We start from the raw sequence: 12,643 nt of genomic DNA, 5'->3' as shown, positions 1-12,643 counted from the left end.
ATAAGACTCACATGCTAGATTTTACAGAGACTGTCAGACACACGAAACTTCTGAGCGGAAAATCGAATGGTTTTCAATTATATCGTAATATCTCTAGGATACAGAGGCGGACATATCATTGGTGAAAACTGTGCAGTTGTCCAAGGGTTAAGGGCGCCCACTTCTACTGCCACAGACACATTATAGGACTAGACTACAAAGGGCCCATATACTCTTCTTAGACAGGGGCCCTCTATTTGTGTGCACTCCTGCTAGGATACCAACTCATGTGTTAATGCTAAATCCAAAAAGGAAACAAACTCCTTCTAGTGCCACCTACTGGAGACAGTTAACCTATAAGTCACTGCCCTCCTCTCAAAGCTCTTCACAGACCACCAGCATTGGAGAAGAGTCACAATACAAGATAAAATTGTTCACAGTTATTTTAACCTCATGTTCAAACATCTCAAAAAATGTGCCCGTGTTACTTTGACCTCACAACTCTTTCCATACGGAATCATTGCTGTGTCATGATATCTCAGGGGAACTGGCTCTTTGGAGGATGTCATCCAGCACTACACACATAATGGAGAGACCAGTTTTCCCCTTTTGAATTTAAATGGATTTCCCGGAATTTTGAAAGAAAAAAAAAAAAAGGGAGTGTGGTGGCCCAAACTGACAGTATAAACTAAACACATATCTCCTTATAGGGAACAGAGAAACTCCGTGCACCCTTGGTGTGACCAAGCGACTCAGTGTCCTTTTATGCCCACTGGTTTTTCATGCCCCTACCTGCCTGACTGGCTCAAGCAGTGTCTGCAGAGAAAGCGGAGGCAAGCCAGTACTGTCAATCACCAGCGAGAGAGGCGGGGAAAAGCAAAATCAGTGGGCGGGACGATGCACTGAGCCTCTTGACCACACCAAGGGTGCACGGAGCACCTTAATTAGAAGATTTGATGTGCTGGAGATGGCCATGCACATATATTGACTGGGCGCATTCGCCTTTCTGGTTCCGCTCTGCTGATGTTGCTTCTGCATCAGGAAGTGTAGCGAGCAGCGTCCACAGAGAGCCGGCACAGCCAGTATGAGTGCACACTCACGGAGCAGAGTGTGCTCTAGGTGGGAGTGCTGTCCATGATAAGCTAGGGCACCAAGAGGCAAACTGAGGGGTCATAATGATGCAACCAGCTTAAGAACACCCCATGGGTTCTCCAAAACCCCCTCAATTGGATTAAAAAGGCATTTTTACAAGCACTCTACCAGTAACAGTACAATGCTAATGATTTTTATAGGGGTGAAGTCCACTATATAGCTAGTCAAGACAGCATTTTGGGGGTGACAGACTTCATTTAAACTTCAATATCTGCAGAACTGAGGCAGCAATTACATGACCAAAGGTGAAGTTATCATAGAGGCTTAGTTTATACTTCAGTTTGGACAAAGAGATTCCCTTTAAAATTTGTGTCCACAAACAGCACTAATCGTGTCTTGTCCACGCAGCGTGTCTGGTATTGCAAATCAGCCCCATTTACTTTAACTGCATGTCTAGTAATGACCTCTGGAATGATGTAGATCGGTGTCTGCTTTTTACTTTGACTAGCAGTCAATAATATTTTGTAACTAACATGGAAAAAAAATATTTTAAAATATAATAGACAATTTGTTTCATCAGTTTTGGAGCAATGAGTTTTTTTCCCTCATACAAGACCATTATTTCCACACTGGCAAAACATAGTATTCATAGCTCCATCTAGTGCCCAATATAGGTAATGACATTATATGATTAGTAATCAGACATTCCCTTCAAAATCTTATAAACTTACTGTGACTGGCACATGGATTATGAAGTGCATACAGTAAATGGCAGAACTACATCATAGGTTACACAATACAATTGGGATACAATAACACCCACTAAAGTACAATACAATACTATCAGCACCTTGTGATTATAAGCATTTTAGTAAAAAAAAAAAGTCTGTATTAACCTTCATAATGCTGTCCCTATGGTAATCAGGTAATTAAACGGGTATTTCCACATCAGTACGTTTTGGCATATCACCAGGATGGGGGCCTGATTAGGGAGACCCCTATATAATCCCAGGAATAAAGCCTGCATTGCTGCGTCCTCTGAATAAGGGCATTGCCAATCATCCGTAGCAGTGCGGCTCTATTCAGTGAGTGGTTACAACTGCAGTTCGGTGGCCAGCTGGGTGGCCAGGAGGCACGCAGTGCGGGGAAAAAACTGAAAGGGATGCAGTGCTGAACAGGTACTACATGCCCTTCGTTCTCAGGATTGGTGGGGACATCATTAGTTGAACCCAATGATGACGTCATACCTATATAGTAGAGCACATTTCGATTAAGTTTGTGGCTGCCAGCCCTGCAAACAGCTTATCTGTCCACATTCCTGGCTCTTCAATGTGGCCCAATGTCATAGTTGGCCAGCTAATCAAAAAAGCTATGGATGCTGGCAGGTAAAAAGGATGTTCGCAGGGCTCCTGTGTGGTAGCAGCAGATTGCTGCAGCCGCAGGACTTGGTCATACAAATCGATGTGCATAATTTCTACTAGTCAGGACTTAGGTACCTTATGCATTGTGCTGGTCAATTATCATCTACAATTGCAGATCCACACAGTGACTACAGGGACACTCCACATACATCGGCTCTAACGCATCCAGAAGATTCATCAACTGTGACGTATTGTCCATACAGAGGTCCGGAACAACTTCTCTCGGAAGATCTTTGCATTGACAGATGAAAATTAGATCTTTTTCCTACAACTCAAACACCTTTAACTACATGGAATTGAAAAGGTCTGACCTTCAAACCCTTGCAGGCAGAGTGTGCCGACCTTGGCCACCGAGAGAGGATTGTTGTGTGAATAACTAAAAGTCCTGAATCTTTTCTCTTCAATTATTTAACTAAAGCCACTTCCCAGGAAGCATGGATTTCCCAGACTTTGTCATCTACGCAGCAGTCTCGCTGGGCACTTGCTGACTTCTCAGTGAATATAGATGTCAGATCAGAAGCCCCGCTATGTGATGCAGAAAAAGCAGACTGGGCAATTTTCTTCTGAAAGCAGCAAGTGTGAAGACATGGAGAGCGCTGCTGTGCTTCCGCACAAACCCTGAAAGGGACAAGTCCCGGGATATTCTACAAGAGCTGATCGTTCAGTGTCTTCCTTACAAGACACAATGGCCTGGAGGCTTGGATTACAGCTCAAAAGTAAATCTGCTAATACACCACTTTTTACAGAACTGCTGCACTGGAGGCAGGCTGTCTCCAAAATCCAGATTTAAAAGAAAACAAGGACACTTTAAAACAGAATGCAACGCAATATGTTATCACTTTAAACAATGAACTACAACAAGTAACTAAGGATTTTCGTATTGATACTGACAATAAAATGTCTTAACTCCAGTATGTAAAGTGCACTCTGCGGACTGAGAATTGTTTCTCTATTTAGAAAACCTTGCAATACTAGAGGCTGACAATGCTGCCCTCTAGTGGAGAAACGCAAAATTTCAGAACAAGCCAATGTATAAATCCCTTACAGGGGTTGTCCAGTGAAAATAAAATAGGTGATAATTTGTTGATCGGTTGGGGGTTCGATCCACAGAACGAGAAACTTTTATCCTAGTTAGTATGGAGTAACAGTGCACTACTCAACCTTTGCTCCACTTATTCCCTATAAAGGCCACCAAGCAGTGCGTTCATCTTCCTTTAGCAGCCCCATAGAGAATGAATGCAGGGGTGGTCGAGCATCCAATTGCGGAGTCATTTTGTAAGGAGGACAAAAAGTTCCCCGGACTAGATAAAAATTCCCCAACTTGCTGATTGGTGCGGGTCCAAGTGGGGACATACACAAGTGCACTTCAAGCGCATTCACAAGAAGATTCAAAGTTGATTTTCTCAGATGATTAAATATTCATTTTAGCCAGAAACATATAATGGAACTTGTCTTTAACTAATATACCCAGCAATGCAATTATTTTGGTGACCCTAAAACTCCTACTCAGGGTTATGCACTGTGCTGAGGGCCTCAGCAAGACTGACACCAAACCAGCAAAGGCGCAGCCACAGATGCACTTAACATAAGCTGCCCAGCTAGGCGAGCCCTTGAGGGCCAGGAATACTCTTCACCCAGCTCAGAGTAAATGGAAGGGAGACTTTGGCAAAGCGGCTGGTGCATAGTCAAGAACCAGGTGAGTACCTCTGCAAGAACCCTAGGAAGTGAAACCAGAAGAGAAAATGAGAAAACCTCTGAAAAAATAGCAAGACTAATGCTAGCACCACTTACCACCAAGCACATAGGGAACTGCAATAAACAGCAAAGGACTGAACAGGGAGCAGGATTATATAGCCCACTTAATGATCAGGTTTTGATTACCTCCCAATCATCCCCAGACAGCCACTCCCGGCTAGCTTCAGCAGCAGGCTGGACAACATCCCACCACTGCATAGTACCAGACAAAGCAGCGTGCTACGTTCTCACACATCCCACAACACCAGAACGCGACGCTCCACAAGAATGAGACAGTTTCCTTGCAGGCATAGTAACTCCGTCTCCAGGGTCAAGACAATGGCGATGCTTGTGACCGGAATAGATTAGCACCGGACCTACTCCAGTCCCGGGTGGGTGCACAGAACCACGACTCGTAACACTAAGTTTCCTAGAAATTATGGCTATAAAAAAAAATAAAAAATATTGTTCATAGAGATAAAAGCCACCATCTAATGCCACTGTAGAAACCATGCAGTAACATACATACAACTTTTAGAACATATTTCAACAAGTTTTATAAAGAGTTATATTTATCACATTAATATTGATTACTTTTACTGTGGCCTGTATATTATAGGTACTAATATATATTTTACATACTTTTTAATGAGTGTTCAGAAAATTTAATGACAGGCATCTATAAAATTTCTATTTATGCCGGGTAAAAATAACACTTTCCATATATAAAACAAGAACAGACGAAAAGTGTGACAAAGGGAAAACGTGACCGAGCATTATTGACTGATTGATAGGAGAATGGTTAATGTGGTGAAGCCTGTTAACAAGTCACAATCCGATGGTGTAAAGGATCGTCTTTTTATATTTATGCAGAATATCACTGCCCAAAACAAGCAAAGATACTGAATTATTAAAAATTAACAGCAATGATGAAGTGCCAACCAATAACACTGGATTTAATTTAGCACCTCAGATATTGCCTTTGTTTCTAAACCTCTGAAAAGACAATCTACACTAGAAAAAGCCCAACTGCAGGACGTGGGACGTGTATCCTGAGCATGTGCCCCCATCTCACATCCTGGCAGGGGAGCTCATGTTAATATATAGCCCTCTGACTCCAACCATCTGCTAATACAGTATGTCGAGTCATTAACACAACAATCAGCATTGCAGAATCCTATGAAGCATAAAAAGCCGCTAACCAAGTCATCTTATTAATTATGACCCGTGACATGGATATGAAATTAAATGCCATTCCCGGGAACATCACGCCATCTCCCTCCCTAATTAGCAAGTCGCTGTGAAGTGCAATCGTTTGGTAATCTGCAGCGGAATCGAGGTCTAAACCAAGTTCATCATTTAGAAGAGCCAAGTGTAAGATGAAGCATGCAATATACTTGTGTATGACAACTTTCTAATACACCATCACATCTCCATTACAGGAGAAACATCATAAAAGTATTCAAGTAAATCAGGGCTTACATTATTACTTTGAATATATAAGTTCTTGCTCCTGCTGGAAGTCTAGTCTAGATTGATCAGGTATCTTGGCATTTACCCAAGACACTTAGACACAAGACAAGTCGAATGTCATTCAAAAGAAATGTATGTATCAATTACCACGGGTCTATGAAGTTTAGATCTTGTACAGCGTGTGAAGGCCCCTCGGTCTCTAGGGTCTGTGGTCACACAAGGAAGTAAAGGGATTTTTCAAGACAATTCGTAAAAAAACATCATTCTGCCCTATTGGCCAAAGCACAAATGCCATATCCAGTAATGCTGCAACCATATGGGCAATTTACTTACAACCCACACACAAAGTACAGGAGCTAAAATCCTCAAATAAAAACAAGCCCCGACAAAGGTGCATATATTAGAAATAGGTAATTTATCGCAAGGGTGTGAAAACTAACGTAGGAGTGGGGTCAAAACAACAGACGCAAAGAGAAAATGTGGAATTCTTCAGAGTTAACAGCAAGACAAAAGGGGTTACACATCCTCATGCAAGGTGGGTGCAGAGTACATACCCAGAAAGCATCTCTTGGGATGAGTTTTGAGTTCTTCATCCTTACTATCTGAAGCTGAAAACGTGAAAAGAAAAGAAAAAAAAAAAAAAGAAGAAAGAAGAAAAACAGAACATTGATACAAGGTTTAGAAACAACTGGCGGCTTCTTCAATGTTCTAATCAAGGTTTATGATTCTGCAGGACTGTAGAAAAAGCAGATTTATCTAGTCAGAATAATTGTGGTGCTCGATATTATGGCATTCAATATTGAGATCAACACAATTGATAAAGTAGAAAAGTTCACCAAGCTGACCATCAAAGATCATTATGGGTTATTAGAACATGTAAATGCATGTAATCAATGTGCACTAATAGCTCACAAAACGAACGGCACAACTAATCCCAAAAGCAATCAGCATCTTTACGGAGTGTTCTTCCCAGCCTGCACACTGACACGGTAAGGGTCACTACTGAGCCATGGTTAGGTGGAAAGTTTCCCTGTTGATAACACAAGTGGCAGCGTCGGCCAATTCCTTCTGATCACCAGGTTATGGCGGCTTGAGCAGTCACGCATTGAACTGACAGATGTGACAATTTGTTTGCTACAGCTGTTCTTTCTTCAGCTACAATCTTTCAGTGTGCCAGCAGGATAACAGCCAATTCAGGGACTAGAATGCAGGGACAGAAAGTTCTAAAAATCAAACCTCGGGAAACCGAAACACAGCAATTCTTGAGCATATACTATGCATTTGAGTAATATAAAGACAGATGAAAACATAAAAAAACTCCAAAAATTTGGGTTCTGAAGATATAAAAACAACGTCAAAAACAGATCAAAACTTGACGCCGTATTTTTACAAGTGCAAGATAACTCATACACCTTTATTCTTAAGATAGCTATTGGGTGACATCTAAAGTCATATGGATGAAGTGACAGGGTCAGTATGGCTGCACATATGTGAAAAGGAAAACGGAGGATAATAAAGCAAGATCAGGACCTGGTTTAGAATATTGGTTTTTGGCAAGCTAAACAGTAATACTCAGTGCCAAGCAGCAGCTGCAAAAGCAAATACAATTACAATGTGAATAAAAAATAAATATATTGAAATAGAATATTGTCCCGCTATGAATTTCTGGTAAGTCCTCATATTATGGGGTGCAATTTTGTGCTAAAGTAGCCACCAGAATGCAATTCTGGCTTGTGATGCTGTGGAAGCAGGGGGTTAATGCTTAGAAGCTGCCAGGCAGCCCATCTGATTCAATGTATTGGCATCACTTATAGGCTCTTAAATGGCATGGTGCACTACATGTAATGATTACTGACACCCCATAGATCAGGGGTCCCCAGCCTGTGGTTTGGGAGCCAAATGTGGCTCGTGGGCCCATTATGTGTGGCTCACAGCTCTCTGCCAGCTTGCTGCATTAGCACCAGGTCTAGAAAAGAGCTACGAAGAGCAGGTCTCCAGATGGTGACTTTTGTGAGAAGCACCACATGGAAGAGCAGATCTGGATGCTCACATACTGGTTATCTATGGCGGTCATTATACCAGTAATGGGGGCTCTGGGTGTCACTACAGTTATGGGGGCAGGAGCTGGATGTGGCTTGTGACCCTTTCTCTGAGCTGAATGTGGGTCTCAATGTCAGAAAGGTTGAGGACCGCTGCTATACAGGCCTTATATACGCACGGACAAAACTATTGGTACCTGTCTGTTAAAGTAAGAGAAATCCACATTGGTCACTAAAATAATTTGAAACTGACAAAAAGTCATTTTCAATTTAAATTTACTGAATATCAATTAATAAAAATCAGACACTGGTTTTGAATTGTGGTTCAACAGAAAAATTAAACTAAAGAAAATGGCCTAGACAAAAAAATTATCCACCTAGGAAAGATTGAACATAGTTTGACCACAGGGATATGTTAAACTAAGGTATGTCCTGTAATTACAAGTTTGTAGACACCTGTTATGGAAATCAGTCAGACTATCTATTTAAAAGGGTGAAAAGTAGTCACTGTGCTGTTTGGTATCATGGTGTGTACAACACTGAACGTTAACCAAAGAAAGCTAAGGAGACCGTTTTACCATGGCCGCTGGGGGCCTGCTTAAAGCCCCCACCGCTGCCATCTTGGTACTACTGTGAAGCGCAGCCAAAAGGTTTCACACGTGGCTGCGATTTACACTGCATACTGCAAAACTGTGGCACGGCAGTATAAAGTATAAGCAATCAGATGGTCACAAGTTCAAGTCCCCTAAGGGGATTAAAAACTAAAATTAAAAAAAGAAGATTTTAAAAATATAAAAATTCAAACTATCCCCCTTTTAGCTCATTAAAAATATGTAAAATTAAAAAATAAACATAAATTGTCATCACAACATTTGCAAAAGTCCAGTCTAACACAACATAAAACCCAAACAGTAAACACCGTAAAGAGAAGAAAAAAAAATATCAAAACAGAATCTATGGGTTTTTGTTATACCTCCTTAAAATCAGCATCAAAAAATGCCTCATGTACCTCACTTTGGCATCAATAAAACTTTCAGCTTGTTATGCAAAAAAACAAGAGCTCACACAGTTCTATAGATGGGAAAATAAAAACGTTATGGGTCTCAATGACCTAAACCAATTTTCTTTTTCTACAAACTTCTGAAGCTTTTTTTTGCCACTTAAAAGAAAATCATTGCAAGTTTGGTACTGTTATAATTGTACTGATCTAGAGAATCATGCTGCCGGGTCATCTTTACCATACAATGAACACGGTAAAAACAGTGAGGGCATAGTAGGAATGGAGATAAGAAAAGTAAAATGAGGAGGAAGAAGGGATAGAAGCATGTCAAGAAGAAAGTGCAGGGTGATGCAGCGAGGCACATGGGGTGTGAAGAGCCACAAGGGAACGCATACACTAGACGTTCACGACAGCTAAGACAACCGGGACACATGCCCACAGACCATCATTGGGCTGATCCTAAAAGCAAGTGGCCACAGAAGCAACAAAGTGGTTTCATTGGCCTTCCCAGAGCAACTCTCCACATCCATCAGTGTGTCTCATCTGCCACATTTTCAGCACGGTTACAGGTTCAGAGGGATCATTCATGCAAGGAGGGGCTCACAGCCTGAGAAGCTGCAGGGGTAACATTTCTTTATTTCGAAACTTCTTGGTGGAAAAGTGTCCCCTGGAGTTGAATATCCTGCTTATTCTTCATCTTCCCCCCTCATGTGGATCCAAAGTCCAGGAAGGTTCTTGTGGCTCATTTACTAAAACAATCTAATTTGTAGACACTGTAAAACTTAAACTAGTTAGTCTTAAACCTCCCCAAATAAATAAATGTGCATGTAGCTCTTTCAAAGACAAGTCTAGCAGTATGTTTACATGGCAAACCCGTTCCTTTGATACAAAGAAATCAGTGCTTGAATTGATATGCAAATGGATATGGTAGATTTCAAGCCTCTGTCACTCCAGCTCTATTCTCTGTCCAGTGCTGCCTCCTCCTACTTGACTGACACAGTTCATGCTGTGTAGCTTCAGATAAAAACCAGTCAGTCAAGCAGGAGGAGGGGGCGCTGGGCAGGGTATAGAGCTGGAGTGACAGAGTCTTCAGATCTACCATATTTATTTGCTTATCAATTAAAATTCTGATTTCTCAGTAACAGAGGAATGGACTGGCCATGTAAAGGTATTGCCGGACTTGTCTTTGAAGGAGCTACATGCACATATAAATAGTTTAGGGTGAGAAATCCTGTTGACAGATTCAGTTTAAAATGTATCAAATTTATCAGAGAGATTCATGCCATTTGATATTTCTGGTGCATCCTTAAACTGTTGAGTCTAAATTTACTTTTAGCCAGAAATTTTCACCAAAATTTTGACTCCTTTTTTTGGTGCATGAGGTTGAATAAGCAGCAATCCCCCTTTGTCATATAGCGTTTTCAAAATATCTAAAACGCATAACACAGGTGGTAAAATGTGTGGACAAGTTTTCCCGCACATTATGCACAGTAAATAGAAAAAAAAGCAAATCTCTGCTCCATGCCCCCAACAAATTTGCAGAGCAACAAAAGGCTTTTAAAGACGGTATTGGAGAATCAGTGTTATGCTGCATACAATCTACGGTCATTTAAAAAAAAAAGAAATAAAAGCTACTCACCTAACCCCATTCCCCCACAGCTCCGTTCTGTGCTGTGTACAACTGGTGCAATATGGTGATGTCATCATGCCAACGGTGCTCTCAGAAGCACAGGATCAATAATGTAAGGCAAAAGGGAGCTCACAGTTCCATTTTCCATAATTGTTTTCACTGGTATCTGCATTCCGAGGATACAAATACCGGTGAAAGTGAGAAGCCGACCAGGAAGCAGCTACGTGGTGCCATTGTATCCAGACCTTCGGCTGTATTAGTCAACGGGCCATATGAGAACAGCCAAAGGGCCGCATGTGGCCTACAGGCTGCACTTTGCCCAGGTTGAAAGAGTATAGGTCTTGTTTAAAAAGATAATCAAAATATTGCTAAAGCAACCGAACCAAACCAGACAAAAGACTGTAGTCTAAGACAAAGATTAAGACAATGTCACCATTAAGACTTAAAAAAAAATAAACACCTTTTATTAGTTAAAACTTATATGTTTGTCTCTTTGCAAAAATTCATAGGTGTCTTCCAAAAATTATAGTTTCAAGTGATTATTTGTTAAGGGGAGGAAATCCTTGATTTTTGTCAAAACTTTTTTTCCCCTAGGCTAGCTGCCAAAAGCATTAATTGGAAATAAAAAAGGTTTGTGATAACTATATGTCAGTAGATACAGTACAGACCAAACGTTTGGACACACCTTCTCATTTAAAGATTTTTCAGTATTTTCATGACTTTGAAAATTGTACATTCACACTGAAGGCATCAAAACTATGAATTAACACATGTGGAATTATATACATAACAAAAAAGTATGAAACAACTGAAAATATGTCTTATATTCTAGGTTCTTCAAAGTAGCCACCTTTTGCTTTGATGACTGCTTTGCACACTCTTAACCATTAACTTTTTTTCACAAAAATTTTCCTTTAGACCTAATTTTTGTTACTTTCACAAGAGTAAGGTCACAGACCCACTATCAGTATTTGGTTAGTATTTTTTCTCAGGAGTGGGAGCCAAAGCCAGGAGTGGGTGATAAATGCAGAATTGTTGACTTGTTTCTATTATACCTTTTCTCTGATTGTTCCTCAACTAATTTTGCCTCCCACTCCTGAGAAAAAATACTGAATGAATACTGACCAAATACTGATAGTGGGGGCCATGGCCTACCAAGAGAAAATGGACACCAAAATTTGTTGTGCAATTTCTCCTGAGCACACCGATACCCCATATGTGGGAAGAGACACTGGGCACACGGCAGGGCTTGGAAGGAGCGCCATATGAATTTTTGAATATAAAATTTGCTGGCATAATTTGCGGACGCCCCTGATGTGCCTAAACAGTGGAATCTCCCCACAAGCGACACCATTTTGGAAACTAGACCCCTCAGGGAACTTGTATAGATGTGTGGTGAGCACCCTGAACCCCCAGGTGCTTCACAGAAATTTATAACGTTGAGGCATGAAAATAAAATAAAAAAAAAAAAAAAAATTCTCCCAATAGTGTTTTTAGCCCCAAATTTTGCATTTTCACAAAGGTAACAGGAGAAAATGGACACCAAATTTTGTTGTGCAATTTCTCCTGAGTACGCAGATACCCCATATGTGGGTGATAACTACTGTTTGGGTGCACGGCAGGGCTCAAAGGAAGTGACGTTTTAGAATGCAGATTTTTATGGAATGGTCTGCGGGTGTCATATCGCGTTTGGAGAGCCCCTGATGTGCCTAAAAACTGTGGAAATCCCCCACCTCATTTTGGAAACTAGACCACTCAAGGAATTTATCTAGACATGGTGAGAACCTTGAACCCACAGGTGCTTCACAGAATTTTACAACAATGATCTGGGAAAATTAAAATATATATATTTTTTTTTTCCACAAAAATGTTTTAGCCCAATATTTTCATTTTCACAAGGATAGCAGGAGAAACAGCCCCCAAAATTTGTTGAGTAATTTCTCCCGAGTACGCCAATATCCCATATGTGGTCGAAAATTACTTTTGGAGGCACAGAGCAAAGCTCAGAAGGGAAGACGTGTCATATTGTACTTCATATTTTGCTGGACTGGTTTGAGGGTGCCATGTCACAATGGTAGAGCCCCTGAGGTACCAGAACAGCCGACCCACCCCCCATAAGTGACGCCTTTTTACAAACTACACCTCTCAATGAATTAATCTAGGGATGCAGTGATCATATTGACAGCACAGGGCAGTGAAGAAAAAGTAATTACATTTTTACCAACAAAATTTTGTTTTAGCCCCAGATTTTACATTTTCACACTGGGAAAATGTG

General features: G+C 40.9%; 1 protein-coding gene across 4 annotated transcripts in view; it reads right to left on the bottom strand.

Moving 5' to 3' along the window:
- Positions 1-12,643, bottom strand: part of SLC66A2 (solute carrier family 66 member 2) — a 157,857-nt gene that overhangs the window by 109,199 nt on the left and 36,015 nt on the right. For 2 of the 4 annotated variants that reach the window (XM_073678895.1, XM_073678896.1), the window contains exon 4: positions 6,254-6,307. The exons of 1 other annotated variant lie outside the window; for it this stretch is intronic. In XM_073678895.1, coding sequence (XP_073534996.1) covers positions 6,254-6,307 — 54 coding nt within the window. Of the gene's footprint in view, positions 1-4,381; positions 4,670-6,253; positions 6,308-12,643 lie in introns of those variants that run through there. One more of the 4 variants, XM_073678898.1, reaches the window with a different exon arrangement.

Source organism: Phyllobates terribilis, unplaced genomic scaffold (genome assembly GCF_046119375.1).
Source record: "Phyllobates terribilis strain yellow unplaced genomic scaffold, ASM4611937v1 Scaffold_4__5_contigs__length_816908805, whole genome shotgun sequence".
NCBI classification, from domain to species: Eukaryota; Metazoa; Chordata; class Amphibia; order Anura; family Dendrobatidae; genus Phyllobates; species Phyllobates terribilis.
The sequence above is the reverse complement of the archived record's forward strand: the minus strand, read 5'-3'. Positions and strand labels throughout refer to the sequence as shown.